Here is a 26,927-nt window from a genome sequence, read left to right as displayed (position 1 = left end):
ACTAGCTGCAACTGAACACTATATGTGTTTAGGTACTTGGAAACACTATATTGTTGATCAACATAGTTGATCTCCGTATAACCAACACGTTGAAAACACTTGATGGCATGTGAGCAAGGCATGTGGTAGATGAACCATTTCCCACAGGAGCATAACCTTGTAGATTCATTTACAGTATGTACATTATTACCCCAATTATTATGGATAGCAGTGCAAACTTCAAAAACACCTCTTTCGTTATCATACTACAAAAATGAATGCCAATGTGCTCGCCGTCTGTATTTCTCAAATCTCTTCGTAGGAACTGACATAAATTCAACACCCCTCTCCATCAATTCCATTGCAGCTGTAGACCGTTCAACAAACCTCTCTGCCATCTGCTTGAACGACATCCACACCATGGCTGTGACGGGCAATCCTCTTGCCGACTTCAATAACCCGTTGAAGGACTCTGACACGTTTGTAGTAAGAATTCCCCATCATCTGCCACCATCCACATGCAACGTCTACTTTTCAGGGTCATGTCACATTAACCAACGATAGGCTGCCTCGTCTTCTTGCCTGATAGAATCCATATGACTCCGGAATTTATGCTGTTGGTGGTCTGTTGCTGCCATCCTCATCAAATCATATAGATCCTTGTTGGGATGTGCCTTCTGGAAATTGGCCTAAAAGTGCCTCACACAGTAACGATGGTATGCATAAGGTTCTTACCATGCAGGCAAGTTCTCCATAGAACTTAATATACCACAGTGCCGATCAGATATTAGAGAAATACCTGATCGCTGTTTGACAACGTGCTCTTTCAGGTGGTTCAAAAACAACGTCCACATCTCTGTGCTTTCATTGGCACAAACAGCAAAAGCTAGAGGAAATATCTATCCATTAGCATCCACTGCCACGGCTATCAATAGCTTGATATCGTACTTTCCATAGACATGAGTTCCGTCTATGGATATTACTGGCCGGCAATGCAAAAAACCATCAATTGATGGCTTAAACGCCCAGAACACGTAATTGAATATGTATTCTGGTGTTCCCAACTCTGCTCAAGCTTCCATTCAACAACTGTCCCGGGGTTAAAGTGCTGCAGTGCGGCCATGTACTTTGGCAGAGATGCAAATGACTTATCCCAATTACCGTAGACAATTTCAAACGCTCGTTTGCGCCCGAGAAATGCCTTTCTTTTCGTAATGGTATGGCCATATTCCTGGTGGAATGATGTAATGCACTCTTTGATTGTATATCTTATGGACGCTTCGATGTGCGGAATAAGTACAAGAGAAATCAAGTCAATATCCAAGTTGAAGTTATTCCCGTTGAATGTGTCCATTTCGCATGTGTGGGTGAGAATGTATTTACCCACTTTCCACATACCTGTCTTCTTCTTGGTCGCACGCAACATCCAATTACATGGCCAAAACCACCTGCGGCAAACAACCTTGTATACCATCAGACTTGACTCCCATACCTGCATCTACGACACTCTTTTACGTTGTGCATTTTACAAGCCCTGCTTAAGCGCGTTTTATCAGGAAAAAGCATCCCCTTTGCAAGCACCGTTGATCTAGATTCATCCCATATTGCTGTCCGGATTTCATCAAAATTCCTTGTGAGAGCTTCCACATCTGGCACAATTGGCAAGTTATCAATGTAAGGAATCTCCCTTGAATGAAATAGCACTTCAGACTCGTACACTCTTCATCTAGGGGGGGTCTCTCTTCAAATCAGGTCCTTCCTCCTCATCCTGCACATCACCATCCTCACGAAAAAGGGTGTCTCGTCTCCGGATTCATTGGCATTATTATCATAATCATTGTTCTGTTCCTCACTCTGTGCATCTGCCAGATCCCGATGTAATACGTCGTTTTCGGTCAATTGAGTGAGTACAAGTGGTTCAACTTGCTCGTTTTTACTGCACAACCAACAAAAATATAAGCTACTGAATTAATAAATGATTTCCATATGGATATATCACTTCACTTACAAGTCGTAATGTGATGAAATTTCATGATGGGCGTTTTCAATTAAGTGATGACTACCGGATGGGCCACTTGTAAAATTCATATCCGGCCGGTACCCACTTGTAAAATTTATATCCGGCCGGTACCCCTATTAAATATATGAGTGTTAATACAAATGCAATACGCCAAAAATATACATAATTAACACAAATAAAAATTAAAGTTTACCAATCGTCTTGTGAATTATGGAAAGCAGGGTATAAATTATTTTCTCGCTGCTCATTCGTCGGCGGTGATAAGTTTAAATCAAGGAAAACTCTTTTATCCGGAACCTGTCCAGCAAAAACTGCTCCAGAATAACCACCCGATGACTGGGGGTTATCTCTGCTACGCACAACCTCATTTTTTGGAACGTCTTCGACCTTCACGTACATCTCCAACATTGTGATTACAAGAAATTCCCGGCATTCATCCGGAGTCCTCAGAAAATCACTCAAAGTTTCATCATCGTCGATGTTAAACTCCGAGTAAAAAGCAACCCCTTGCGGAGTGACGGAATACGGATATCTTCCGGTTACTTTAAGTATCACTGAACGTTTCCTCACACTCAGTTTTTTGCATAACAACGATATCAATTGATCGTACTCTATTGTAAGTGGCAATTTAACGTGACACTGAGCAGGTAAACTGTAGTCTACGGAGTTATTATCCATCACAACCTCACCCCCCAATATAATGAAACTCTTATTTTACGCTCTTCAGACATAATGAAAAAATGCTGGAGAATTTAAGAACAATAAACGTTTCAACAAGAGTTAAAATTTTTTTGAATAAATTTCTATACAATCCTAACCTCTTTATATAGGAAATGGCTAGACGATTTTTTTTTATATAGGTATAGTGCCCAAAAAGTTGGCACTATATGCTTTTGAATTATTGAAGTCAGGAATTATTGGTGGGGCCAGGAAAAAGAAGTATAGCGCCACTATACCTGGCACTATACATTAATGATGTATGTATAGTGCCAGGTATTGTGGCGCTATACCTGGGCGTGTCAGATTTTATAGTATAGCGCCACAATACCTAGCGCTATACATTAACGGTGCCGTTACTGTTACTGTATAGCGCCAGGTATTATGGCGCTATATATAAAAATGTAATTTTTTTTACCATCTATTTGTGTACTTTGAGTCCAAAAGAACCACATTTTGATTTCGGACTCCAAAGGGGTAATACATAATTACCCGTGGTGTTGCACCATTTTGTCAGATACACCTTTTATTTTTATGGGAGTCCTACAACCCCTGACTATATTTGAAGTGTAATAAATTACACCTTTTAAAGCCAATCTCAATTTCAAAAAAGAGGTGTAAATTACACACAAATCTTTTACTTGCCACGTGTAAAATCAATTCATTTTTATTTTTTTCATTTTTCCTTTCTATTTATCTTTTCTTCTTATTTTATTCATTATTTTTCTTTTCTTTTTCATTTTCTTTCCTATTTCACTTTCTTTCTTCACTATCCCTGTAACCCACTTTCTCTTTTTTCTCCTAGATCAATGCAGACACTCACCGAAAAATTATTGGCCGGCGAGAATGGAAACTAGCACCAGATCATTCGTGGTGCTTGAATTTGAATAGAACGGAAGCAGTGTCATGAAGACAAAACAAACTCCCCCCAAACCCAATTAGAGCTTTCCAACAACGGAAGAAGCCATAGAAGCCGGAGACTAAGACTTTTAAACTTCTCTCATCTTTCTCAAACAAGACTCAATCTTTTCTGGCAAGTTGAAATTCTAACCTAGCATCGTAAAAATTGATTTTTTTTTATTTTGTGAAATTTTTGATCAATTGAGAAATTGGTTACACTCAAAGAATAATTTTGATGGGAAATATTAGTGCAAAGGTGTTAGATGTTACCGAGAGTGTTGATGAATTCAAACGCACCAAAAATAAAGATTGATTACTTGGCTTATTTTACTTTTGGCAGAAGGTATGTTTATAGTAATAGTGAAGGAATAGGAGGTACTGGGAAAGAAAAATAAAGATAATGAAGAAGGAAAAACAAAAAAAGTGACAGTAGCATAGTGTAGATAGAGGGATCAATCTCGATAATGGTAATTACGGTGGTGTGGTGGTAGGAGATGTGGCAATGGAGTAGACAAGAAAAAGAAAGAAAGAAAAAAGAAAATATTATGTAAAAGAAAAGAGGACCCACAAATTTTTATATAACTTAAAAAAATGAAAGATAATTAATATTTAATAAAATAAATGTTTAATATTTATTTATGCCTACCACTCTCTTCTAGAGAGTGATTTACACTCTCTGCACCACATGAGCTTAAAATGTGCTATTTATTACACTTCAAACATAGCTAGGGGGTTATAGGACTTCCGTAAAAATAAAAGGTGCATCTGGAAAAATCGTTTAATGCCAGGGGTAATTATGTATTATCCCTACAAATAATACAATTAATCTCAAAATTTCACAATGCACTTTAATATCACCAACATTACACTAAAATGTGAGGCAATTATTGTCGTATTATATGTATTTTTAGCTAAATATTACCTATAATCTTATTTACTTCCAACTGAGCAATGCATTCCTGAGGTTTAACCTCAATTGCTAGTAGTTACAGTGGGTGAACCATAAGCCTATCAATTGGGTCGAGTTAGCTCATGTTTGGACTGGTTCGGCCTTTAAAAACCCCGACCGAAATGACCTGGTTGGTTTCGAGTGGGGGTACTAGGGAGAGGGGCTAGACTGAACAAGGCACTAGGCCCCATAGAATAACCTAGGTGGTAGTCCGAGTCTCAGTCCACCAGCGCACTAGCCCGAACTGACCTCTAACGATCAAAAATATATTTTTTAAAGCTTGCTATTTCTATAGTTTGACTTTTGGCCAATGTTTAGAAATAAACAAAATGGACTTCTAACCCCCATCCCCCCAAACACCCCTATACCCCTTACCCTAATTTTGTTTTTAATTTCTAAGTTATAAAATTATACTTTAGCCCTAGTTTCACATATAATTATACTTTAGCCCTAATTGTACCTGTAAATGCTAAAATTATACTTACTATCTTTCTCTCTCTCTCACTCTCTATATCACGACCCAAAATCCACTAAGGGTCGTGATGGCGCTGGACACCGCTGTCAGGCAAGCCAACCAAAATACTTAATTAAATTCTCGTTTTAATAATTTTGAAAACTACGATTTTCCTTCAATTTTACCAGTAAAAAATAATCGTTTCAAATCGAATATGAATGTTAAGCAGTTAATACAAGATACCCCATAATTATCCCAGAATCCGGTGTCACAAGTGCATGAGCATTTACTAGGGAATGGCATAAAATACAGTAACTGTACGGAGTACAAGTGGATAGAAATGAAAATACAGTACAATACGCTGAAGGAGACTCTGCTGGCTGCGGGTTGTATCGATAATTGCAGCTCACCTAAGTCTCCATATTAACCATGCCGCTATGCCAAAAAGCCACCAACCACATATGAACCTATGCAACAAAAATGCACAGCAAGTGTAGTATGAGTACGAAAATAATGTATACCCAATGAGTATCCCGTCTAATCTCGAAGAAGTAGAGACGAGAGGTCGACTTCGACACTTGCTAGTAGTCCAATAGTAATATTATTAATGCGATGAATCACAGATTTATTAAGAACAACAGTAAATTCAAATAAGTCACAAAACAAGTAAGAGTTCCTTTTTATTAAAAGTCTCTGGATTCATAATCCATTAATTAACAATTATCTCAAGTCGGGGAGAGCAAATATCAATATCAATAACTCTCAAGGCAAGCAATACAATCATTCAAAAATCATGTCGAGGTCGTACGACCCGATCCAACATAAATGTAAAATGTGCATTGCCGAGAGTCGAACGGCGCGAACCATAGATGCATCTATTACCCTGCTCGCGAATCATACATGCGACGTGGTCAAATTTAAATAAACAATCACCCTGCTCGCGAATCATACATACGACGCAGGTACACATAGAAATACATGCTCAAACAACCAATTAAGAATTTATCGGGGAACATTTATCCAAATAAAAGCCAATTTTTTTAACGATTTAAGAAAATGAAGTTTAATCCTTTTAGAAATTCATTTACCAATTCGATAGGATTTAAGCAATTCAACTGCCAACAAGATTTCAGATATTCCAAGTGTAGCATGCTTTTGGGTCCTAGACTATCCGGACTTACACATATTAGTAGCTACGCACGGACTCTCGTCACCTCGTGCGTACGTAGCCCCCATAAATAGGAGCACATAACCAATTATTTCACCTATGAGGATAATTCCCTCTTACAAGGTTAGAAATGAGACTCACCTCGCTCCGAAATTTCCATAACCAGTTCCAAGCCCTTCCAACGACTCCAATTGATGCACAACGCCCCAAAACTATTCAAACAATGGGAAAACCAATAAAAATTCATCTAATACTTATAAAAATTCAAATTATATAAGTTCCCAACTCCGCTCGAAAAGTTGACCAAAATTCCCTCGGGCCCACGTGCCCGGATTCCGAAATTTCTCAAAGATAAATTCTACCCATAGCTTTACTAACTCAAATATACAATTTGCTCAAATTTTCATGCTCAAATTCAAGGTAAAAGTCCAAAATTCCAAATTCTAGGTCTTCCCCAAAAATCGCAAATTTATACTAATTTTCCATGTCTAAATCCATGTAAGATCACATATTTAACTCAAAAATAGAAAGAAATCACTTACCTAGTGTTGCTTGGTGAAAATCCCTCCTTGAGCTCTCCAAAATCGTCCAAGCCAAATGAAAGAAATGGGCCAAAACTCGTGTTTAAAACAAGCTGCCCAGGCTTCATCGAGTTTTACCTTGCGCTGTGCAGGTTGTACATCCTATTACCATTTTTCCCTACTATACACCTTCTGTTAAAATGCCCATAACTCCTTGTGAAAATATCCAAATGACAAACGGTTTAAAGATTTAGAAACTAGACTCGAAGATATTTCATTTGATAGGTCTTACACCATATAACTCTTTATATATTCTGAGATATGAGCTTCTAAAGTCGGCTCCATGCATCAAAAAATTCTGTCAAAACTGCTCCACCAACCATCTTCAATCGATCATAACTTTCTAAATGTCCAAATCATGTGTGGTTTAACTTTCTAGAAACTAGAATGCAAGCCAACAACTTTTATGTTTGTAAATTTTCAGATTCCTTATAGATTTCGAGATATAAGCTTCCAAAATAGCCTCCTCGATTGCACCATTGCTGTCCAAAATAGCAGCTGCAACAGAAAAAGTAGCAGATTTTCAGCAGCTTCAAATTTCTGAAATCGATCCGTTAGCCTTCCAAAATCCACCCGAGACCCTCAAGACTTCAACCAATTATACCAACATGTCCCAAAACATGATACAAACTCGCTCGAGGCCTCAAATCACATCAAACAACGTCGAAATCATGAATCGTACTCCAATCCAAACTTTATGAACTTTGAAATTTCAAACTTCTACATTCGATGCCGAAACCCGTCAAATCACGTCCGATTGACCTCAAATTTTGCACATAGGTCATATTCGACATTACGGACATGCTCCAACTTTTGGAATTGGAATCCGACCCCAATATCAAAAAGTCAAACTCTTGGTCAAACTTCTCAAAAACCTTCAAATTTCTATCTTTAGCCAAATGACTTCAAAATGACATATGGACCTCCGAATTCACTTCCGATCGCGCTCCTAACTTCAGAATCACCATACGGAGCTATTCCTAGACTTGGAATCCCAAACAGACATTGATAACCCTGAAATGCACTTCAACCCAAACTTATGAAATTCTTCCAAAATGCTAACTTCCACAATAGGCGCCAAAACGTTCTGGGGTCTTCCAAAACCCGATCCGGACATATGCCCAAGTCCGAAATCATCATACGAACCTTCTGGAACCTTCGAATCCCGATTTCGATGTTGTTTACTCAAAAAACCTAATCTTAGCTAATTCTTTCAACTTAAAGCTTCCGAAATGAGAATTCTCTTTCCAGATCAACTCTGAACTCCCCGAAATTTGATTCCGACCATGTGTACAAGTCATAATACCTGAAATAAAGCTGCTCATGACCTCAAACTACTAAATGGCGTGCTAGAGCTTAAAATGACCGGTCGAGTTGTTACACACACACACACACTCTCTCTCTCTCTCTCAAATTACTTTCAATAATCAATTCACGTAATGGATAGTCCTTTTGACATGTCTAGGCCTCGAGCAAGAACAAGTCATGTGTGGAATTATTTGATGGTATAGATATATATATGATTCAATTTAACTTTGTACGCAAACATTTTAGCATGAGCCTATGAATAATATATGGGGAATGGATCATGTGATTATACACTTGAAACATAACTACCCACATGTGAGATATGAAATATAAGGCCGCAAGAAGGTCAGAGATTAAATTGGACCAGAATAAAGGAAGAGAAGAAAATCATCCAGAGTTTGAAATTTTAATACTGTCTGGTCGTTTTAAGATTTAGCACTTCGTTTGATAGTTTAAGACCTTGAATAGATTTATATAATATATTGTGACTTGCATAAATGGTTGGTTTTGATGTTCGCAGGGTTCAGGATTGATTTGATAGAATGATTCTCAATTCAAAAGCTTTAAGTTGGAAAAGTTGATCAAGATTTGAATTTTGAGTAAACGACCTTGGAATCAGGATTTGATAGTTTCAATAGGTTCGTATGGTGATTTTAGACTTGGGTGTATGTTTAGATTCAAATTTATATGTGCCTAGAAGGTTTTGACTTTATTTATTGAAAGTTGACAATTTGAAAAATTTAGAGAGTTCACACGTTTGACCGAGAGTTGTCTTTGACGCTATAGGGGTCGGATTATTGTTTTGAGAATTAAAATAGGTCAGTTTTATCATTTTGGACTTGTTTACAAAGTTTGGGTTCATTCCGAATTGGTTAGACTTAAATCAGACGCTTGGTTGGAATTAGAAGTTTATGAACTTAAGAGATTGATCTTGATTAACAATTGTAGTTTTGATGTTATTGGTGGCGTTTTGAGCATTTGGATAATTTTGAATAATGTGTTTGGACTTGTTGGTGTAATTGGACGAGGTCCAGTGGGGATCAAAAGTGTTTCGAGTTAATTTCCGACTATTTGAGTACATGTTGGCATTGCTGGTTTTTGGCAGGAATCAGGTGCATCACACCTGTAGCCTAGAGAAGTGCACCTGCGAAGCCACAGTGCGAGTGTTTGTGCGCAGAAGAGGGAGAAGGCAGTGGCCTAGGTGAATCACATCTGCACATTTTGTTGCAGAAGCGGGCGATCGATAGGTTAAGTTAATCTCGCAGATGCGATATTGTAGAAGCGACCATTCTGACCGCAGATGCGAAAATCCCTGGTACGATGTTATATTCGAAGGTTTGGCTTTATTTTATCACATTTTGAGATTGGGAGCTCAGATTGGAGTGATTTGGGGATTTTCACCTACTTGGATTTGGTAATTGTTCTTAACTCAGATTTTGATTAGTACTAATGATTTTATCTTCGATTTTGGCATTTGATTGGTGAATCTAAGGAAGATATTTGGGGTTTCTGCCTACACTTTAAGAGAGCATAATTTGGATATTTGAGTACTGATTTGGACCCAGTTTTGGAAACTAATTACATATTTGGACTCGACAGGTTATGGGTTATTGGATTTTGGTATTGGTTTCAGATTCCAGCCATGTGGGACTGGGTTGAATTTTTGGAATTTTCTTCAAAGATTAAACCTTTATGGAGTGAGATCACTTTCTATGGCATTGTGGACCTCCTTAGATGATGTTTGGCTTGAATTTTCTCGATAGGAGAGCTAGATTGAGGTTTTGACGTGATTCGAGGTTGAAGACTAGCCTAGATGAGGTAAGTATCTTGCCTAAGCTTGGTTTGATGTCACTTTCTCTGTTGGCTGTGATATTTGTTATATGTTGGGGGTGATGTCTATGTGGTGACGAACATATATGAGTGCACTATGGTTATTCATGATCTGGGTAGAATCTTTGGCTATTATAGCCTTGTTTCGCTACCATGCTTCTTGACATCATATGTTTTCCATATTTATGACTATGTGAGTTGCTATTCATGATAGGAATCATGTCTAGGCTATCTGCTTATTTGTTTGAGACATGATGTGTATTTTTGTTATGTTGAGTGATTTGCCTTAGCCGTAGTCATACTGTTCAGTCATGATATTATATCCGCGTGTTATATATCTAGTTCTGTGCACTTGATATGTTATCTTACATGTTATTGGTGTCCTTGTACGTGACACGAGTGTGATCTGAATTGTAGTACGTTGATATAGTCCTTGTGGTATATTGAATTATGTTTCTATGAGATGTTGACATATGGAGACTTGAGCAGATTAATAACTAATCTTAGGCTATAGAGCCGTATTGGTATTTATATTGAGTGACCGGTGCTCCATGCCACATATTAGGCTGGATGATATTGGTCGTTGACTTTGATCTGATTAGTTCTTGGTCAAGGACATGCCCCTCCGGAGCCAGGTATTAACCGTGGGCATATGCACAATTATATATACGTGCCTGGGTGAGGGAATTATGTCAGGCACTCGTACAGTGCTGAGTGTGTGTATGTTTGAGTGAGGGTCCACGAGCTTTGAGCCAGGCACCGGGAGAGTGATTAGAGTATGATTCCGGGTATTTTGCCAAGCACTTTGAATGTGCTGAGATTATGTATACTTGATATTTAAATTGTGATTCTTGTTGATTTGGCATGTATAACTAACATGCAGGCATAGAGTTGTGATATTCCTCATGTTAATTGGTATTTGATGTCTCTACTTGATGTTTAGAGCTTGAATTATAGTTTTATCTTGTTAAATACCTATCTTAGTGAATTCTATAGAAGTTGATGCCTTGACTGTTATTTCTAAAAAATATGTCTACGGTTCTTCCTGTTATGTTAAGCTGAGCCTATAATTATTTAAGCTATTATCATTCACATACTATTATATTGTTGTTATTGTTATTGTTGGCTGTGGAAAGTGAGCATTGGACCTTGCCAAGCTCGTCACTGCTTCAACTCGAGGTTAGGCTTACTACTTATTGAGTACATGGGTCGGTTGTACTCATAGTACACTCTACACTTTGTGTGCATATCCATGTGTTTTTGATCGTGGTACCTATGAGCTGAATCCAGATTAGTTGGAGATCTCGAGGTAGCACTACTGTTCCATTTGCAGGCCTTGAGGTCCCCCTTCCTTATTTTCATTTTAACGTAGTTTAGTCTTCGGGACAATATTATATTTGATTCAAACCTTGTATTACTTATTTTATACAGATCATGCATTCGATGACACCAGATCATGAGATGGTTTTAGTTGTATTGGGACCAATGAATTCAGTTAATTCTCATTATTTCTGTTGTTGAGACTATTTAATACTGCTATTTAAGTTTGTTTTTGCTTATTGATTGATGGCTTGCCTAGCAAGCGGTGTTAGGCGCTATCACGACTCCTTTGGGAGTTTGGGTTATGACAAGTTGGTATTAGAGTACTACATTACATATGTCTTACGAGTCATGAGCATACCTGGTAGAGTCTTGTGGATCGATACAGAGATGTCTATCCTTATCTTCGAAAGGCTATAGGGCTTTAGGAATCTTTCCCTTCCTCGATTCCTTGTTGTGCGCTTTTTATCTTGGCTTGAAGCCTATATCTTCAGTTCGTTCCTACACATTTTATATGTGATTTTGAGTACTTGATATCTGATAGGCACCGACGACCTTTGATGATGGTATAGATGCAATGCATGATGTTCTCCCCTTATGTGGGAGGTTAGACTACTATTGTCATTTTACGGATAAGTTGCCGCCCATTTAAGCCCTAGTGTTGGTGTCACCCACATGTTTGGTATCTTATATAGTGTATTGTGATGGTTCACACATTGGTCGTGACGCGGTGTAGGAGCAGATTGGTAGAGTAATTTCTTAAGCTTACGGGCGTAGCAACCCATGAGAAGTATTACTTGGTTCACGATTCAGAGTTTGGCATTTGTTCCATCGGGGGGAGGCATTTGGGACATGGATTTTTAGGCCCTAGTCAATATATTTACGAGATTGGGATAATTGAATTGTTGGATTTCTCTGGTTGTTCAACTACGTACTTATTTCAATTGATTGAATAACCATCAACTAACTGTGCCTATTTATTCTGTGGTGTTTGAGAGAGAATGTATATATAGGTAGTTGTAGAACAACGTCACTCCCTAGATATTTGTGAGATCAATATAGCAAGCTTAAAAGTGGGATTAAAGATAATAAAATTTTGGCACGATCATAGTAAGCTGTGAGAAATTGCCAACTAGAGTAGCTCAAGAGAATACGTCAATCAAATTGTTGTAATTGCTTGACAGAGAATTATGGTAAGTTGAGTGCTCACATTCAGTAGAGAATATCGGCGAGATTATAGATAACGTAGAGAGAACGATTTCGACAATTGGAAAAATCATACCTCTAGGCCACCTTAATCTTATCTGTAATTTCATCGTCTTCAGTTCACAATTTTACTGCTTTTAAATATTTATTAATTTATTATTTAAACATAAAAATCTTAATCTGTAAAATTTAGAAAATTATTCAAATTTGTCTTCTTAGTGATAGTGAACAATTTTCCCTAAACTTTAATTTTCTGTGGGATTCGACTTCGGACTCCAAAATCAAATTACATTTGCAATAAAGAATAATTGGGGGTGATCACTTGCCAAAACTAACTTCGGACATTTTTTTTACTGAAGTTGTATCGTTCACAAGGCCTAATTTTAGATACTTTTTACCAAAGTGTGGCCTTCACAAGCCCGAACTTTGAATATTTTTTATTGAAGTTGTGACTACGATAAACCCGAAATGAAAATGTTTTAGATTAAAGTTGTGGAAAGAAATTAAAAAACGAATATGGTTAATAACACAGTGCTTTTACATTTTTAAATGTGATATTTTTTACTCGACGTATGATAGAGTGCTAGTGCTATTGTGCGCCATTTTCACCGGAAAATACAGCGAGGTCGACCTCAGAGATATGCAATAACTGTGGAATTGAAGGAGTTACTATCGAAGGGTTTAATCAGGAAGTCAGTAGAGGAATTAGATAAGGCAATTGTGGTTATAGCTGAGGAAAAACCAAGGGAACAGTGGCCAGCCCTAACAAAAGGGCTTAAGACCCCGCCGATAATAGTTGGAAGCTCAAATTCAGTACTATCTGTACAGAGTAAGAGTGCAACTGTCATAATTGAAGGACCTAAACAACTAGGAGGTGAAAGGGGAATGGGAGATTCGGGAGCTCAGAGGAAATTGGAGTTACCTGCTCAGCTAGTTGTAGCGACAAAATAGAAGAATCTATTTGCTGAGAACAAGATGGCTACTAGAGGTATGAATCTACATTACATAGCTCCTACGATTAAGAATGGAGTTAATGTGGTCAAATTAGATAAAGAGGTGGTTGAGAGAGGTACTAAGCGATGGAAAATGGCTGTAATAGTGTATATAGTGGGTAAAACTTCTACTATAGCTGCATTTGAAAGATTTGTCACATTCCAATGGAATTTAGTTGCTAAACTCTCAATATACCTTCATAATGATGGGTATTTTGTGGTAAAATTTGCTGCTATGGAGGATAGAGATGTTATGCTGTATTCAGGACCTTATACGATGAATAACAAACTAGTTGTAGTTAAAATGTGGAATGCTACTTTTGATTTTACAAATGAAGTACTGAAGACCATCCCACTATGGATTCAACTTCCTAAGCAGCCATTGAATTACTGGGAGGATGACTCGCTAGGTAGAATTAGTAGTACATTGAGAGTTCCTATATATGCTGATGCTTGCACTACTAAGGTTGAATGTATATCTTATGCCAGAATTTTGGTTGAGATGGATGTTACTAGATCTCTCCCAAGACAGATCATGGTGGAAGATCCAAACAGAAGGGAATTCGAACAGGAATTTTGGTATGATTGGATGCCTATGTATTGTAATAAATGCTTGCACCTAGGACATGTGTTCCAGGAACCACAGAAAGAAGCTCTGCCAAAACAAAAGGGAAGAAACCAGAAGCCTCAACAATTCTAAAAGAGAATAAGGCATGAGGAAGGGGGTACACAAAGGGGTTAGGGCATACAAAAGGATGATATTCCACAAACTCAAACACAGGATGCGAAGCAGAAGGGAATTGAAAATGTACAGCCATAGAACTTTTCAAAAAGTCCAGCAATGAATACAAATGATGAAGGTTGGAAGACTGTTAAGAACAAGTCTGTGTCAAAGGGATCAAGAAATGTGGGAAAGAACATGGGTTTGAGCACATCAAATGGTTTCAATAACCTTGATCCCTCAATTTCTCAGGTACCTGCACAAGTAAGCTTGGGGCCTAGCAGTATGAATAGGTGGGAATTGATGCAGGAGACAGATGATTCTTTTATACCAAGATGAATATAGTACCATGGAATGTTAGAGGCTTGAATAAAGTTAAACAAAGAGATATAAAGCAGTATATTAGAGATAATAAAGTAGTTTTGATAGCAATAATTGAGCACAAGGTGAAACAACCCATGACAGGAAAAACTATCCAAACAATCTCTAGGAATTGGAAGTGGACATATAATTATATGGCTAGTAACAAAGGGAGAATATGGATCTTGTGGGATCCTGGAGTACCGAACTTTACCATTCATACTTGTTCTGAACAGTTAATCACTGGGAAGATTATCATACACCAAAGTCGTAAAGAATTCTAGATGACAACAGTATATGGTTTGTATACCATTGAACATAGAAAGGCCATGTGGGAAGAGTTAGAACAGTTGCATAATGAGCTATAGGGACCTTGGATTGCTTTGGGAGACTACAATGCCATTCAATGTTTTAAAGATATGTATAATGGTAACCCTGTTATGGAGACAGAAGCTAGAGACTTCTCTGAATTTCTAGAGAACACATGAATGACAGAACTTAAAACATTTTGCAGAGAATTTACGTGGACAAACAATCATGTATATATCAGAATAGACAGAGCTTTAGTTAATGCTAGATGGATGATGAATATGACACAGTTAAAGGTGGTGCTGTAGGATCCTCTCTTCTCTGATCATACCCCTATTTGTGTTTACTTTGAACATGATCACCAACCTATGCCTAAACCATTCAAGTTCTTCAATAACCTAGCTAAGCATAAGGAGTTTCAAAGGCTAGTCAAAGAAACCTGGGAAGTTAACATGCAGATCCGTGCTATCAAAAGAATTTGGATGAAGTTAAAGAGGCTGAAAAAAGGACTGAAGCAGTTAAATGTTGAGGAGTATGGTAGAATTCCTGAAAAGATCCAAGTTATTCGAGAGAAACTACAACAAGTACAATTGGAAATGAGAATTCGTAATCACTCAGAGGGATTAAAGAGCAGTGAAGAAGATCTGAAAAAGAAGTTAGAGAAGTGGATTATGGTATAGCAAAGTATACTTAAGCAGAAGTCTAGAATTCAGTGGCTAAAGCTTGGTTATTCAAATTTTGCTTTCTTCCATGCTAGTATCAAGAATAGAAATGCCCAAAAGAAAATCAATAGGCTGCTCACTCAGACAGGGATGCATACCCAAAATAGAGAGGAGATGCAACAAGAAATCATTCAATTCTACAAATAGCTTCTAGGATCAGTAGCAGTGGAAATTTCAGCTATTGAACCTGAAGTAATGAAGAGAGGGAATGTGTCGATAAGATATCAACAATTGAAGCTAATAGCTCCTATGACTAAGGAACAAATCTACCAAGTTCTACAAAGTATAGAAGATTTCAAAGCCCCAGGGTGTGATGGATATAATGCTGTATTTTTTAAGAAGACATGGGAAATTATAGGTGATGAATTAGTTGAGGCAATCCAAGAGTTTTTCAGAATAACTGAGGTTTACAAGCCAATTAATTACACCACAGTGACTTTGATAACAAAAGTGCAGAATCCATCCAGAATAGCTGAGTTTAGACCAATATCCTGCTGCACCACCATATATAAGATCATTTACAAACTCATCACTAGCAGACTATAAGAGGTAATGGATTATCTGGTAGATTATAGTCAGTCAACATTTGCTCCTGGAAGGGTAATATCAGATAATCTTATACTAAGTCATGAACTAGTTAAAGGGTATAACAGGAAGTATATCTCTCCAAGATGTTATATGAAGATTGATATGAGGAAGGCATATGATTCTGTGAAGTGGTGCTTTCTAGAACAGATTTTAATTCAACTGAATTTCCTAGAGTTCTTCATTCACTAGGTCATGAAGTGTGTCACTATAGTATCCTATTCCATTCTCATTAATGGGAATCCTATGAAGCCATTCCCAACAAAGAAAGGACTAAGACAGGGTGAACCTATGTCCCTTTTCCTATTTTTACTAGCCATGGAATATTTCACAAGAGTTCTAAAGGGGTTGAAGGAGAATAAGGAGTTCAGATTCCATCCAAAGTATGAAAAGTTGAACATACTTCAACTTGATTTTGCAGATGACCTTCTACTGTTTTGTAGAGGTGATATGGCTTCTGTCAAAGTTTTGTATACATGTTTCTAGATGTTCTTAAGAATGTCAAGTCTGGAGGCAAATGTTGAAAAAACTAGTGTTTACTTTTGTGGAGTTAACCAACAATTACAGCTTGACATACTTGACCACATAGGTTTCTTAAAAGGAGAACTTCCTATAAGATACTTAGGGGTGTCTCTTAGCACAAAAAGATTGTCTTTGGCTCAATGTAAACCCCTAATTGATAAGCTAATAGGCAGGGTTACAAGCTGGATATCTAAGCTACTGTCTTATGTAGGGAGACTTCAGCTAATCAAGAGTGTCCTCTTTTAAATCCAAACATTCTAGTCTCAAATATTTACCTTACAAAAAAAGCTGATTCAATTGGTCGAAAGTTTATGCAAAAGATTCTTATGGATATGAGGAGTAGATAATTCAAAAAGGGCACTATTTGCATGGGATAAAATCTGTATTCCAAAAGTTGCAGGGGGACTAAATATCATGGATATTCACGTTTGGAATAAGGCTGTTATATGCAAACTACTTTGGAATATTTGTACCAAAAAGGATAAGCTATGGGTAAAGTGGATACATTGCCACTATGAGAGAAGAACCACACTGTGGATGAGTCAATCTAAGTAAGCATCTTGGATTTTACAGAATATCTTAAAAGTAGCAAAATGCCCGGAAGAAGTGGGACTACAAGAAAGGGAATTCATACTGATAAGGAACATTTCTATTCAAAAAATGTATAGGAAGATTCGAGGTGAGTTCCCTAAATGCTCTTGGAGAAGACTGATATGTAATAACTACGAGGCTCCTAGATGGGTGTTTATACTGTATCTAAACTTACAAGGGAGATTGCAAACAAGGGATAGAATAGCTAAATGGAGTCAGATTGAAGACTTGACATGCCCACTGGGTGCAAGAGAACCAGAAACAACTGAGCATCCATTATTTAAATGTGAAATGACATCTCAAATGTGGTAGAGATTATTGGAATGGTAGGGAATAAAAAAAAGAGCTTAAGGATGGTCTGAAGAAGTTCAATGGGCAGAGGTTCATGCAAAAGGACAGTCAACAATGGCTAATATGTATAGACTATGCATGGAAGCGTGTGTCAACCATAGATGGATGGAAAGGAATTTGAGGATATTTCAAGGCAAGTCCAGGAAAAAGGAGATCATTTTACAATTGATAGCACAGGAAGTCCATAGTCGAGAAAATCAGTATAAGAAGCTAACTAGGAAGTTGCAAGCTATTAAGTGGTACCCTAGAGATTGAGGATAGCCTTAATTGTTTTCATTCTTGTACTCATTTTCCTCGATATCACGGATTACTGAGGGAAATTAAGGCGTGTTACCGAATTAAGGATTATCTAGCAATTCGTTGGTGGAATCTTTGAAGGCACAAGACTTCCATTGTTCCAATTCGCATTCTTTGCATTCGAACATTGGGGGGAATGATATGAGGATATGGAAACATTGACTGCCACATCGACCGAGGGTGAAAATCTAGAAACATAAATGTGTCATCGGGACTGGGGATTCCACAGCCAGCCCCATAGAAACAAGTTGTACAAGATATCCACAAGTAATGTCAATTTTTTTTAGCATAACAAATGCTTTTGTGCTTTTGAAAATAGAAGGAATTAAATGAAATTAAATCCTTTTGTTTTTATCTTGTTTTATTCTGAACGATGAACTAACTTTGTCATTTGAAAGTTAAACAAGTACTTCAAATGCTAGTGTCATAATGTACATGAGACATCCTCTTTAAGAGTACCGTAAACATAAGACTTGTATGGATATTCAAATGAAAATAAGACTCAAACAATACATGAGCAAAAAATATGTCTTTATTTACAAAAACATGCCAAAAATATCAAAGATACAATAATGGGAAAAGGAAAAGAAAAGCTAAACTGTAGCATCTCCGGAACCATGAGGAAGAGAAGTGTCCGCCCCCTAGGGAGAAGTAGGTGGATTTGCCGATGACTCGATATTTCACCCGATTTGGTATTTAGCATCATCATCCGAATACTCGAAACGGGAATAAGAAGAACCAAAAGCATTAGACTGCACCAGGAGTCCATTTTTAGCAGCCAACTCAAGCTCTCGGGCCTTAGCAATTTCGACATCAAAGTCAAGGATGCCTGCTTTGGCCTCTTCCAAGATTTTTCTCCTCATGCTGTAAATGGCATAGGTTTTTTCAATAATGAGGGAAGCCGCTCAGCTTTTGAGTTTTTCCTTGAGTTGGGTTACCTCATCAGAGAGGCTTTTTCGGGTGGACCTAACGGATTGGAGGCTAATACCAAGGTTGCGTACAGTTGAACTAAAGAGCCTATTATGCTTGATAGTTTTTCTATACTTCTCTTCTAACTTGGCACACTTCACCTCCATAGCAGCAAGCTCTTCGATTTTGGAGTCCAAGGTTGCTTCTAATTTAATCACTTTTTCAGCAGTAGCAGCCTCGCGCTCGATTGCAGCAAGAACGACATCGTGGACTTCAGCCCATTTGGCCTTGGCCTCATAAATTATAACCCTTAGCGAGCCAATTTATTGGCTAAGGGTTAGCACCTCTTGCTCACTTTGCTGCAAACGAGCCTCCAAAACAACGGCCTCAGTGGCTTTAGTTTCTAGTTTCGAGAGGCCGAGTACAGTCTGGTGCCATTTCGCCAAACGTTAATTCCGTTCAGAAGTAAGTTCCTCTTTCTCGCGAATCAACTTCTGAAGGCCCTCGAAAGCAAGAAAGTTGGCCTACAAAGCATGAGAATCAAAACTTAAAATATCTTCATGCAAAAGTAGAAGAAATTACGAAGGAAGAAAGGAACGCACATCTGCAGCATTATGCATGGCATTGTTCAACAGGCCTGAACCTTTTCCCAATCTTTCTATGAAGCCAAAGGCTTCAAATGGTTAGCAAGATCCACTGGCTGGGAAAACAGGTTGCACCTGGTAGAGACCGAAAAAGTAACATTCCTCCTCCTTTGTGGATCTTCAGAAGAGACAGCATAATTTTGCCCCAAATTCCCATGTCCTATCGGATCACCTCGCCCCAATACTACCTGGTATAAAGAGGGTTAGCAGTAGGGAATTTCTCTTCGAAGTCTTTTATGGTATTAAAACTTCTGGGGATGATGGAACTCACCGTTGGAGGAGTAGAATCCTCGGTCTTATTCTTGTTCTTTGAAGAACCGGTGCATTTCAAAGAAGAAGCCATTGAATAAGAGGAAGGAAAAGGTTTTGGTTCGAAGGGAATTAGAGAAAGGATCGAAAACAAAGATGCAAGTTAGAAGTTCGAGAAATTATGGAATACAAAGGAAAAGAAAAAAGAGGATGATGCATATAAGTAAAATTTTGGCGGCTAAATTCATTGCCATGATTACCTCGATAATCGGCAAAGGTTGTGCTGAATCGTGGGATGACGCGTGTTCGGGGCATTAAATGCGGAGAGACGTGCGTCTAATCAACCGTTAGAAGCCTGCGAAGGGAGTTATAGTAATTCCCGTCAAAAAGAGTATTTCTACCAACTTCCGGTAACACGAAGTTATGTCACAGAAAAGCAGGGGGGCTATCTGTATAGGGTAAATATGATATGACACATGGTCATCTAAAGGAAGGGCCCGTGGAACCCAAGACGGAGATGACCACCGAATGTAGATATTTCACTTGTCACTGAAAGGGATAATGTTCATAGAAAAGTGTATTAAATGCTCTATGTCCGGTAGCATTTAATTAGGAATATTCTGCAGCATTAATAGCAATGGCCCGTTACAGGGAATTTGGCATTTATATCTACTGTTACATTATCATCAGTGGCCCTCATAATTGACATTAAAGGAGGACACGATCCTAGGACCTCCTTCCAAGACATAGCTATAAATAGAGAGCTCAGTTGTCATTGTAAAGGACACGAATTTTCTGGCTAACTTATACTATATTTTATATAAAGCTTAATACAATTTTACTTTCTTGCTCTTGATCTCATCATTGTTGTGCCCTGAAACCTTGTTCCCGGATTTGTCAACTATGCTATTTCATCTATATTTATGGCTAAGTATTATATATTTCATCAGTTATTTCTTTATTTCATGATCAAATTAGTTCACTTGTCTAGAAACCACGTATAAATTCAACTGTACCGATTTTACGGATAAACATCAATAATATAATAATCTATCTATATGTTTTTCTTTTCCTATAACTATAGGTTTTGTGAGCCATCCTGCAGGGTGGTGTGTTTGGGATACATTTTGGAATGGCAAGTGTTGAGAAGAGAAATTGGTGCCCACATCAATTGTCGCGCTTTCGGTAATAGAAAAGACTGATGTTTTGTACCAAGATTAGTGATCAATCAGGGTTAATTTTAAGGAATTCAATAAAACCAGATCTGAGCTCCGGGTGCAGTCTTGTTCCTAAATGGAATTTCCTTTCTAGGAATTCTTCGAACAATGCAACTTGCTCTAGTTCTTCCGTCATGGACTTCATTGCATCAGTCTCTTCAGGAACTTGGAAATACCTCATCTTGAGCTCTTCAGTTTCACAATCAATGAGAGCTCTCCCTGTGGCCAAGAATGGTCTTCCCAAAATTATGGGAATCTCTTCATCCATTCTGCAGTCTAAGATCACAAAATCTGCAGGGAACACAAATTTCCCTACCTGAACTAGCACATCATCCAGTATACCAGAGGGTCGTTTCACTGTCCTGTCAGCCAGCTGCAACAACATAGAGGTGGGTCTAGCTCTTCCAATGCCCAACCTCTTATAAATCGCCAGGGGCATAAGATTTATGCTGGCCCCTAGATCACACAGTGCTTTAGCAAAAGCAAAATTACCAATAGTGCATGGAATTGTAAAGCTCCCTGGGTCAGACAACTTTTCTGCAATTGGTCTAGTCACCACTGCACTACATGTCTGAGTAAGAGTAACTGTGGCCAAGTCTTGGAAATAAAACTTTTGGGACATCAAGTCCTTCATCATTTTTGCATACCCAGGAATCTCCTTCAAAGCTTCAATCAATGGTATGTTTACCTGGATTTGTTTCAGCATTTCGAAGAACTTCTTGTATTGTTCCTCCTTTTGATACTTAGCCAGCCTCTGAGGGAAAGGTGCAGGAGGTTTCTTCTTCCCAATCAACTGGGATTGATCTTTATCAGCTGCTACATCAACTACTGGTTCCTGGACTGTCTCAGCTTCTTTCTCGATCACATTCTGGATGCTATTTTCTTCCTGGGCGGTCTGGACTGGCACCTCCGTCAGTTTTGTTGACTCATCCAGCTCAATGGGCACTGGTATAAGTGTCTCAGCTGTCTAGTTTCTCGAGCTCTCTCTTGCTCTACATCCAGATCTCTGCCATTACGTAGACTTACCGCCATCAGCTGCTTTGGGCCTTGATCTTTTGGATTTATCTGGGTGTCTGCAGGTAGTGTCCCATGAGGACGATTGTTCAGAGACATAGAAATTTGGCCCACCTGCACTTCAATATTCTTGATTGCTGCATCCTGTGCATCCACTCTCTCATTAATCTTTGCATTAGACCCAACAACCTGCTGCATCATTGCCTTAAGTCTAGCAAACCCATCTTCCTGCCTTCCACCATGCTGCTGCTGAGGAGGGTGATACCCCTGCTGCTGATTCTGATTATTATATCCCTGTGGCCTTGGGTAAGGTGCCATATTGTTAAGGGGTCTCATACCTCCCATGTTTCCATTGTTGAAATGTGGATGGACTGACCTGTATTGCTGATTTTGTTGGCCCCAATTCTGACCACCCTGTCTCTGGCCTCCATAATTAGACACATAATTCATGTCTTCACGGTAGTGGTGATGATCATGTTCTGCATTCCATTGGTTACCGATTGGCTGACTAATGCAAGATGCGCACAAGCCCTAATTGGTAGTATCTACGATGTGTACCTGCTGCTTCTGCCCTGACTCTTCCACCTTTTTGGTGAGTATACTCATCTGTGTCAATAAGGTGGCCATATTTTCAGCCATAGAGTTGGATGGATCTAAGGGCACTGAGTGAAACCACTGGAGTGATAGGTGCATTCCTGGTTGTCCATCCCGAATTTTGTGCCATCTTGTCAAGCAGACTCTGGCCTTCTCTCCATGTTTTGCTCAAAAATGCTCCACCAGCTGAAGCATCAACAATGTTCTTCACGCTATCTGACAATCCCATGTAAAACCGCTGCCCCAACATCAGATCTGGAATACCATGGTGCGAGCATATAACCAACATCCCTTTAAAGCGCTCCCATGTTTCATACAGTGTCTCCATTGTTCTTTGTTTAAAACTCAAAATTTCATCAATTTGTTAAGCAGTCTTATTGGGTGGGTGGAAGTTGTTATGGAATTGCCTGACTAACTCATCCCAAGTTGTTATAGAATTTATGGGAAGTGAGTTTAGCCAAGTTTGGGAAGCTCCTGTCACTGAGAATGGAAACAATAACAGATTGATTGCTTCAGGAGTCACGTTGGGCTGCCTTTGGGTTTTGCAGATAGAGAGGAAGTTCTTCAAGTGCTGCTGAGGATCTTCGACTTGCGACCCCGAAAATAGTCCCTTGTTCTGCATAAGTGCAGCATGTTATTCATAATTTGGAATGACACAGCCTATATCTGCGGAACTACAAAGGCTGTGGACAGATTTTTAGTTGTGGGTTGTGCCCAGTCATAGAGAGTAGCCTCTGGCACTATTGGTACCGCTGGGTTTTCCTCGTGATCCCCCATGACTGTTTCGAATTGTGCAGTTGTTGGTTGTTGTTTGTTTTTCCGATTAGCCTGATTCAAGGCCTTGAAAACTTTCTCGGGATCTGATAATGCTTCAAATACTTCACCAGATCTCGATGAGTTTCTAGGCATGCACCTGTGCAACCAAGTCAACAGACGTTAAAATTTCAATGTAAAAATTGGGTATAGAGAAAAAATGACTACAATAAGAATTTTTGTAATTCTTTCAATTGTAATTGATAACACCGTTAATTTCCCGGCAACGACACCAAAATTTGATCATGCCCAACTATACCTTATAAAAGGACAATGCGGACGTTGCAAATATAACCTGAGTATTTATGCCCAGAGTCGAATCCACAGAGAATTAACCTATCAATTACTTTCGTTGGACTTACTAAATTCTTTAGAATCAACTTCCCCAAACGTTGTGAATAACAGTTGATGGTATATTTAATAACTAAGATTGAAAGTCAATAAACAGTTGTAAACTAAATATGCTTAAGTTGTGAACAATAATGAGAAGGTTCTAAGGTAGTGATTTCCCCTATTTTATGTTTCATATAGATTTACCAACACATCTCTATCAACCATGAACACTCTTTTTACCGTGAATCTATCCCGAGTAATCACGATAATTTACTAGACGCACTCTCCCGAGATACGCTAGCTGGCTTTGTTTATTATAGTTCACTTTAGATTGCACCCAAGACTTCGTTATCCCTAATCCCGCCTTTAAACCCGCAGTTATAGATCCCTCTTATACTTTGGGAGTGATGTTGTTCAACAATTACCTAAATATGCACTCTCTCCCGAGTTATGCATACTAAATAGGCACAGCTAACTGAGGATCCTGTCAATTAACTACAACAAACACGTAGTTGAACAAATAGAGATTAAACTGGCAAACTATATTAACATAATCAAGAAGTTCATCCTTCAATAGGTTCCATCAAAATCCTAGACAAAGGATTTAGCTACTCATGACAATGGGTAAATAAACTAAGAAAATATTCATGATCTAAATTGTAAGAAAAATAAAGAGAAGAAGAAAAATATGATGTTTTGGGTGATCTCTCACACTTGTTTCTCTTGCCAAAATACTTTCTAAAACATTACATGCCTCCCTTGGACGAGTTCTATTGTTTAATATAGGGTTTTGGGCTAAAAATCCCGTGTTTTGCACTTCAGTCCCTCAATTTTTCGCTTCCTATCGCGGTCCTACCGCGGTTACGCCAGGACCGCGACCAACTAGCCTCTCAGAATCAGCAACAGCCTTCTGCCTCGGTCCGACCGCGGTTACGCCGGGACCGCGACAGTCCATCTCCAGTTCTGGTTTTGCTGCCTTCGCGTGGTGCACTTAGCGGATATTGTAAGATTGGCCTCTTTTTCTTCGTAATTGATCCCAAAAGTACTCCATAGACTTCTTTTATTGTATATAGCCTGCAAAGCATGAAAAACACTATCAGAGCATTTTGTTATTACTTTTTACCATAAAAACTATACAAGAAGGTGTTTCTTTAGGGCTTAATTATAGTCCAATTCACCTATTATCACTCAACAGAAGGAATTTTGTTCCACAAGAGTTCTCAATCATCCCAGTCAATATATTTAACATAAAATCATTTCAGTTTTATAATTTTATTACTATAATTTATAAGCCATGCATCCTCTTTAGTTTCAACAAGATCATATAACTTTGAAGATTTAGAATTATTTTATTTTTATTTTTTAAAAAAACTATGTATTCTTATTATCATTCTAAAAAGACATAAAGCAGGACGCCGTCTAACTGGCATAAGACGTTGATACTATTCTAGAAGGAGTAAAGTATAAATTTCATGTAAAAATAAAAAATAGAGTTTATTATTTCAATCAATTTTCACGGATTTATTGTGTTAGTTTTCTTGTGTGTGTATAATAAATTTTTATATTTTAATTTGGAAGCGTTAAAAGTTGATCTAATTTGATTCGAAAAGAAAATTATAATTGTTTTCTAATATTTTCATGAGACAATTGTTACTAAAATAATTTTCTTGTATATTTTTCTAATTTTAGGTAATCAATAATTTTTATTTTGTCATTTTTGTAAGCATGGTCATAATTAAACAGCCAAAATCAAAAACTAAAAACGACATTCCAAATTTCTTCGTAGAAATGTGTGCACGTAGTATAGAACATTTAAATTTGGTTTCTACCTCATTCAACTCTCTAAAAATATTCAAGAAAAGTTGTGTAAGACTACAAATATTTAGTTAGAATTAAAAGTTAAACTAATACTAATAACATGGACCTCCTTGAAGATAATTGGTCCTCTGATAAAGTTTTCTTTCATCGTGTGAACAACGTTGGTTATATTTTTTCGATCTATATAAGGTAACTTTTCAATTGATTTGAGTGTCCTAAATATTTGGATTATATACATAATTTAAATAGGGAAAGATTTAATAAGTCAAATTTTAATTGGTTTTAAAATCTTAAAACTTAGGAAAATAACTTAAATTACAATTCTATCCAATATGAAATCTATTTTTAGAGGATAAAAAAGGGGAACAACATTTCGCTAAGGGCCTTCGTGCTTTTAATATAGTATATATATAAATTTTTTATTATGAAATAAGGTAAGGATGTGTTTGGTATGAAGGAAATATTTTTTGAAAAATATTTTTCAATTTTTCTATGTTTTTGGTCGGCTTAAATATTTTGGAAAATATTTTCCTCATGAACTCATATTTCTCTAATTGGAGAAAAATAGTTTTCCTATCAGGAGAAGGAAAAATATTTTCCAAAACTCTTTTTAATCTTCCACACTCTATTTCGGATCAACAACGCTATTATAAATTCGGCAAAAACCGACCAAGGTCGACCGACTAATTTTGGTCGGTCAAAAAGCCGGCCAAGAAACCGACCAAATATTTTTTTTACTAAATTTATTTTTACGAAATCAACCAACTTTGGTTGGTTTTTTTGGCGCAAAAATACGGGAAACTATTTTTGAGTCCTGCTAAATTTATTTTTCAAGAAACCGACCAACTTTGGTCGGTTTTTCAGTTAAAATAAATTAAAATTAATTTTAAAAAGGGCCAAAATTGGTCGGTTTGATTCGGCCAGTCATTTTAAAAAATTGACCAACTTTGGTTGGTAATTTTATTTTTTAATAAAATCGATCATTTGAAATAACTCCTAAGGCAGAGAGTCTTCTCGAAGCTGTCTAAGTCTTGTAAGGCTCCTATATCTATATAAAGAGAGGTCATGGTATGGAGGGAGGATTTCTACGCGCAACATCGTGGTTGGGGCATTCCTCCTTCTCTTAAAAGAAGACTATAGGACGAAAGAAGAAGCTCTTACATCGGATAAAGCCTAATTCCACCTTGGTCGGTTATTTTCGTGCGAAAATACAATTAAAGAGTATAAATGAAATAAAAGACAGTCTTAACACAAAATACACCAATGATCTAGTGGTAGAATAGTATCCTGCCACAGTACAGACTCCGGTTCGATTCCCAGATAGTTTATTTTTTAATTATATAATAAGAATACCCATCAACTTTGGTCGATTTTTTCGGCAATATTTTTTTTTGAATGTAATTGACCGACCAAAGTTGGTCGGTAATTTCTGACCAGCTTTAGTTGGTATGCCC

At 37.8% G+C, this 26,927-nt stretch overlaps 3 protein-coding genes and 1 non-coding gene across 4 annotated transcripts; 3 read left to right on the top strand and 1 right to left on the bottom strand.

Annotated features, from left to right (window-relative positions):
• The first annotated feature begins 13,407 nt into the window (after positions 1 to 13,407).
• LOC104231611 (uncharacterized) lies at positions 13,408 to 14,124 on the top strand. The gene has a single exon (XM_009784627.1). It carries the CDS (start codon positions 13,408 to 13,410, stop codon positions 14,122 to 14,124), a length of 717 nt encoding a protein of 238 aa, XP_009782929.1.
• Positions 14,125 to 14,265: 141 nt separating this feature from the next.
• LOC138881102 (uncharacterized) lies at positions 14,266 to 16,607 on the top strand. Its single transcript, XM_070161303.1, has 4 exons — positions 14,266 to 14,397; positions 15,123 to 15,488; positions 15,684 to 15,941; positions 16,314 to 16,607. The coding sequence occupies exons 1-4, from the start codon at positions 14,266 to 14,268 to the stop codon at positions 16,605 to 16,607; spliced, it is 1,050 nt and encodes a 349-aa protein (XP_070017404.1).
• Positions 16,608 to 20,908: 4,301 nt separating this feature from the next.
• LOC138881101 (uncharacterized) lies at positions 20,909 to 22,116 on the bottom strand. The gene is made up of 3 exons (XM_070161302.1): positions 21,928 to 22,116; positions 21,369 to 21,808; positions 20,909 to 21,263 (listed from the first exon to the last, which is right to left on the bottom strand). The coding sequence occupies exons 1-3, from the start codon at positions 22,114 to 22,116 to the stop codon at positions 20,909 to 20,911; spliced, it is 984 nt and encodes a 327-aa protein (XP_070017403.1).
• Positions 22,117 to 22,769: 653 nt separating this feature from the next.
• LOC138882461 (small nucleolar RNA R71) lies at positions 22,770 to 22,876 on the top strand. The gene has a single exon (XR_011404064.1). It is a non-coding gene; the product is annotated as a small nucleolar RNA R71 (small nucleolar RNA).
• The last annotated feature ends 4,051 nt before the right edge of the window (positions 22,877 to 26,927 follow it).

This window comes from Nicotiana sylvestris, chromosome 11, assembly GCF_000393655.2.
Source record: "Nicotiana sylvestris chromosome 11, ASM39365v2, whole genome shotgun sequence".
Lineage (NCBI taxonomy): Eukaryota > Viridiplantae > Streptophyta > Magnoliopsida > Solanales > Solanaceae > Nicotiana > Nicotiana sylvestris.
The sequence above is the reverse complement of the archived record's forward strand: the minus strand, read 5'-3'. Positions and strand labels throughout refer to the sequence as shown.